This window comes from Doryrhamphus excisus, chromosome 19 (assembly GCF_030265055.1).
Source record: "Doryrhamphus excisus isolate RoL2022-K1 chromosome 19, RoL_Dexc_1.0, whole genome shotgun sequence".
Taxonomy (NCBI): domain Eukaryota; kingdom Metazoa; phylum Chordata; class Actinopteri; order Syngnathiformes; family Syngnathidae; genus Doryrhamphus; species Doryrhamphus excisus.
Genome location: NC_080484.1, coordinates 5,756,679 through 5,762,695, shown reverse-complemented (window position 1 = coordinate 5,762,695; position 6,017 = coordinate 5,756,679). Strand labels below are relative to the sequence as shown.

The 6,017-nt window shown below is 39.0% G+C and overlaps 1 protein-coding gene across 1 annotated transcript; it reads left to right on the top strand.

Moving 5' to 3' along the window:
- The first annotated feature begins 1,475 nt into the window (after positions 1–1,475).
- Positions 1,476–4,588, top strand: LOC131107553 (lipocalin-like). The gene is made up of 7 exons (XM_058057690.1): positions 1,476–1,653; positions 2,806–2,945; positions 3,044–3,120; positions 4,035–4,145; positions 4,216–4,317; positions 4,408–4,439; positions 4,504–4,588. Exons 1-6 carry the CDS (start codon positions 1,522–1,524, stop codon positions 4,437–4,439), a joined length of 594 nt encoding a protein of 197 aa, XP_057913673.1. The 5' UTR covers positions 1,476–1,521; the 3' UTR covers positions 4,504–4,588.
- The last annotated feature ends 1,429 nt before the right edge of the window (positions 4,589–6,017 follow it).

Sequence of the window (6,017 nt, the reverse complement as noted above, 5' to 3'; positions counted from 1 at the left end):
GATCCACAAGTGTGTTCAAGTGTAAAAAAACACAAAATATAATAGTGCCATAGCCAGGTGTCCCAATACATGTGAAAGAGTTGAGTCAAGAATAACATTTTTAGTCATGTGTGAGTGCTTTCATTTGCACCACAGGAATCCCTAACCCTAACCCTCCCCATTGAGAGCCCTAAAACTCGATTTAAAGCAGAGAGGAAAAAATGCAGGGATACTGTCAAGTAATCAAGATTGTACTGTATTTATTTATTCATTCATTCATTTTCTACCGCTTTTTCCTCACAAGGTTCGCGGGGGTGCTGGAGCCTATCCCAGCTGTCTTCGGGTGAAAGGCGGGGTACACCCTGGACTGGTGGCCAGCCAATCAGAGGGCACATATAGACAAACAACCATTCACACTCACATTCATACCTATGGACAATTTGGAGTGGCCAATTAACCTAGCATGTTTTTGGAATGTGGGAGGAAACCGGAATACCCGGAGAAAACCCACGCATGCACGTGGAGACCATGCAAACTCCACACAGAGATGGCCGAGGATGGGATTGAACCCTGGTCTCCTAGCTGTGAGGTCTGCACGCTAACCACTACACCGCCATGCCGCCTTTATTTATTTATTTATTTGTTTGTTTGTGTGTTTGTTTATTTATATTTATCTATATATTTTCTATGCCGCTTTATTAGGGTCCTAATTAGGGTCGCTATACTGGAGACTGTCCCAGTTGTCTTTGGGTGACTACAGTTGACATTTTATTTTATGTTTTTTTAAATATTTCATTTATTTTGTTTTTAAAAATGCATTAAATACAAATATATAAACTACAATAAAAAATATTTTAAAAAGACATTTTAACCTCTTGAAATTTAAATGAAATAAAATATTTGAGACAGCTACCTATCCAAAAATATGATACATAATAACATTTAATAGAGAATAATAGTCTCATACCCTGGAAACAAAGTAAAATTCTTATAAATGAGAAATGGATGGATTCCCGTACGATGACCACTTGTTATGGACAACATTCTACAAAACTCAAAGGCAAATTTTTCAACAAAATCCAAATGGGGGTGTAGGAAAACTGAGGTTTGACTGTACAGGAGTCACTGAAATTTGTAATAAAATATTTTGTGATGTGCAAAATCCTTTTTAGATGGTAGTTGTGGTAAAACTCTTTGCTGAAGAAGTGTGGAAGCCCCATGACCCAAACCCTCCTGACAACAAAAGAAGTGTTTGGCTATCTTATGAGTTGCTCACGTGGGCCCTCAGCTGATGACTTCGACTTGTTTGTTGATAATAAAGATTATTAAACAAAACACAGCCATGATTTATTATTCATGGGCGGCCTTGCAGATGCTTGTTTTGGCAACACACACTTGACCACTGTTCCCCCAGACCGCCGCTCCTCCGTCGTGATTGGTTGGCAAGCGGAGGGGGTGGCGGCCCCCAGTTGGGGGGGAAAAGTAAATATTGCTGCAAAGACTAAACTTCAGGCCACTCAGTTCACTCGCTCCTCTTCCGACATGCAGCCTTTCTTCTTCGCTTCTTTCGCCAGCATCATGAGGACCGCCGTGGTGGCTGTCGTCATGGCGATGTTGGCCACGGCGACGCCGCACACCGAAGTCAGGCCGCAGAGGGACTTCAACCTGCAGCGGGTACGTTTTTTTGTGTGTATTTCCAAAATACTTAACTTGTTTATATGTTATACTATACATTTTAAAAGCGCTGTCAGGCGAGCTAACTATCAAACTTTACTAGGGCTAGCTAACTAACATGCTAACTAACGCTAGTGGAGCTAACAAACAGCGGTGAAGTTTAAATGTGTCAAACACGGACAGAAAACGTAACATTTCGTTGAAATTGACCACAATTAAGGGGAAACTACCGAGTTCCCGAGGGCATGGGATTTTTGCGAGTGCTCTCTAATGTTTTGCGAGATGGTAATGGTAATTGTGTAATTTTATTTAAACATGCATACAAGTTACACTTGAATACATCCCATAATACAATAACGCAAAACTGTTTGCATTAAGAGCGTTGTACTTCCGCTACTTCCGCGTTGAGAGCGGATGTTTACATTGAAACTTCAAATTAAGAGCATCACATGAATTATGATATGACTGTTTATTTATAGGACAAGCAACATTAGCTAGAACCGGATGTTAGTATTTTATTTTCAAAAGACGAGCCGCGAGTAACCATCGCGGAATCAAAAACTCTTTCCAAATCAACAAATATGTAATCACAGACAACAGAAAAACACTAATTGTTTTCATATTAAGCCAACTGTTGTATTAATGCGTCATGGCTTCGTGAATATTTCATCAAACAACATCATTTGATGATCTGCATTTAGCGTGTTGTTAACATAGTTGAATGACATTTGTTTAGCATGTTGCTAACATAAACTAATGGTGCCTGTTGGGGCTTTGATGACATTTTATTTACACTTTGCTAACATATTTTTATTGATTTTATTCTGGTAATAGTACTTCAGCGTGTTAATGCCAATTTAGTTGAATGTTTGATGTGGCTTTGATGTAGTTGCCAACTGCTAGCATAGTGTAATGGCGTTGGTTTAGCACGCGCCAATATGGGAAGATGACGTTGCTACTTTTTGTCGCCTTGCTGATGTTTGCTTAAATTCTGCTGATACGGCGAATGACCTTGAGCACTACCTTAAATGGTAGCAGTAACACTTGCAGAACATAGCAACTACAACCAGAAGATTTTTTAATGCAAATAATGTTATTGGGGGCACTACAAAAAAAGAGAAGAAGTTCATAGTGTGTGTGTGTTGTGTAAAGTTTGCAGGGAAATGGTACCGCGTGGGCCTGGCGTATGACTCGCCGAGCTTTGTCCCTTACAGAGACAAGTTGAGGGCCTCTGTGGGCATGGTCACCACGCAAGCGAACGGCAACGTCAATCTCACAATGTGGGACGCCACGTGAGTCAAACACCATTTTATTCATCAATGACACCTTCAATGACCAACGCAGGACTGGCTTATTGACGTGTGTGTGTGTGTGTGTGTGTGTGTGTCAGGCCTGCAGGGTGTCGCAGTAAGATGTACTACTACGAGAAGACGACTGTTCCAGGACAGTTCACCTACTTCAGCACACGTACGTCACATTTTGTCTCGGAAAATAACCAAAAAGTCCTCATTTTGTGTGGATGGGAAAAATGTTAGATTAATAGAGTATGTAATTGTTCTATTATTATCTATATTATTTTGTATTTGTTTTTGTTTATTAATTACTGACAATTCACACCATATGTTTCACATGTTAACACCTTTTCTTTTTTCTCTTACAATATTTTGTTTGTAATTTCAATTTTGTTTACTTCCTGTGTGAACAGAAACAGAAGGTATTCCAAAGAAAAAAAAACTTCTATTTTTTTCTACTATATAGCTTGTGAAGTGTATATAAATACAAATAATATAAATAATAAATAATATAAATGTAAATACAATTAAAAATACAAAGTATTAAAATAGGAACAAAATGATAATAATAACTAGAAAATAAATACAAATACTAGAAACATAGAAAACAACTAAAAACTGGAGGAATAATTTTGACTGATTTGCAAAATTGATGAGTAACTTTCTAGATATCAATAGAAGTGTAGTGGTGACATATAAGAATTCAGTGCAAAATGTAAGACTTTTAAATGTTTTTTCTTGGAATTGTGAGATTTCTTTTCTTGTAAGATTAAAGCAGTTTTTTCACAATATGAGGTCCTTGTTTTTGTAAAATGTAGACCTTTTTTTCTCCTTGAAAGATTGATTTTATTATTTATTTAAATGTTATTTATTTTTATAATGTATTTATTTATTTTAAATAATTTTAAAATGACATATAAACTAAATAAAAAAGTATTGCAATATGTATATATATCTAAATATCATTTCAGTACCTGAAAACCAATGCTAAGCATCATGTTATTATAAAAAAAACTTGGAAAAACTGCGCAATGCAAAGCTCCCAGTATTTCCCAGCAATATGAATAAAAGAATGCCGTTTCATGTCAGGTCACAACATGGTGAAGGACATCACGGTGGTGGAGACAAACTACAGCGAATATGCTCTTGTGCTGAAACACAAAGTTTTCCACAGAGAGTACACACAGGTGGCCCTTTATGGTGAGACACATACAGTACCACACACAGTGTCTATACCTCCATATTTACATGTGTGTGTACTTGCTTGCAGGGCGCTCTCAGAGGCTGAGAAATGACATCATTACCAAGTTTAAAGCCTTTGCTTTGGCACGAGGATTCCCCAGAGAGGCCATTCTCACACCGCCGCCTGCAGGTATGCAAGGCCAGAACCATATTATCCATCAATGTACAGTATAATTTATTCTTTTCTTGCTATGTGATCGTTTTTATATGAAACCCACAGAGAACTGCCCTCCATCGCCATCTGGCCGCTAGGTGAGCTTACTGACATTATTATTGATTTGAAGCCAACCCAACTCATCAATGTGTTGTCTTTCAGGTTCCTATGCACCCTTTCCTGCATTCACTTACCAGTAAAGCTTTATGAGCTGTCTTGCCAAATAAACAATGATAAATCCATCAAAGGCTGTCTGAGGATGACTTTTCCAGATGTGACACGGTGGGTGTGGTGTTTTGTGCAGGGGTGTCCAAAGGTTTTTCCACTTTGCTATTATGTAAAGCAACACATGTGGGCATGCTAAGAAGTTCAAAATATTTGAAGAAAAAAGTGCATCTCAGCTTTGTCGTATAGGTGAAATATTCTATACGACCAGGCAGCTCTTTATTTGACAGGAGCCAATCAGGAGCCATAAAATAAAATTTAAAGAAACTCATGATGAGCTTGTCAACCCATTGGAAATTGCAATCTTTACTCTCCAGAACAGATACCTGTTTTCACCTCACAAACATTGAACTCATCACACAGGAGCTTAACACTCAAAGGTTATACCTCAGAAATATGCAAACATGTAGCAATATGAGTTTAAATGAAAAAAAGCCAATATGTTAGTTTACTCATTTACCCATTACCCATTTCATTCAAATTTAATTAAATGGTGGGCAAGAAGCTGCTTCTGTCCACCAGAGAGAGCCGGAGCCCAAATCCTAGAGGGAGACTGACGTCATTGCAGCACCCCAATGAATGCGTTTCTCAGATGCAATGCCTTGATGAGAAATGTACAGTATTGTTACATGCTATATTTTTCTGGTGTACCTTTTGAGGGTTAAGTCGCTGGGTGATGACTTAAGTGTTGTTTGTAATATGACACTGAGTCAGACCGTTATATTGCTATAGTATTATGACCTCCAGCAGTTGGTTGACAAGCTCATTGTGGCTGTTGTTTTAGTTTACTTAGTTTAGTTTCCTTATTAGTGTATAGTTTTTGAATGTGCCACAGGCTACAAATACACTTTGGACACCCCTCGTTTTGGGACTTCATTGTTCCTCCTGTGTTCTCCCCGTGCACGTGTGGGTTTTCTTCGAGTACTCCGGTTTCCTCCCCCATTCCAAAAACATGCTAGCTTCATTGGCCACTCCAAATTATCCATAGGTATGAATGTGGGCGGAAATGGTTGTTTGTCTATATGTGCCCTGTGATTGGCTGGCCACCAGTCCAGGGTGGACCCCGCCTCTCGCCCAAAGACAGCTGGGATAGGCTCCAGCCTCCACACCTGCGACCCTCATGAGGATAAGCGGTAGAAAATGAATTAATGAATGTTCCTCGTGCTGTTTACTAGTGCCTCAGGCCAAGGTCCCTACGTGACCAGAAGGGGGCAGCGTTTGCTTGTCAGGAGCCTTGAAAAGTCCCCTCTTATGGAAAAGTGACTTTTGAATTATGTTTTTTTATGTTCTTATGCATCCCTAAAGTTTGTTGATGAGCTCCAAACATGAGTAAACAGGATGGTCCCTGCCATATTGGGTGGTATTGTATATGTACATCGTGTATGTAGTATGTGCATGTAGTATATGTATGGACAGGAGATAGCACAGTTTCACTTGTACCTCTGTATAAG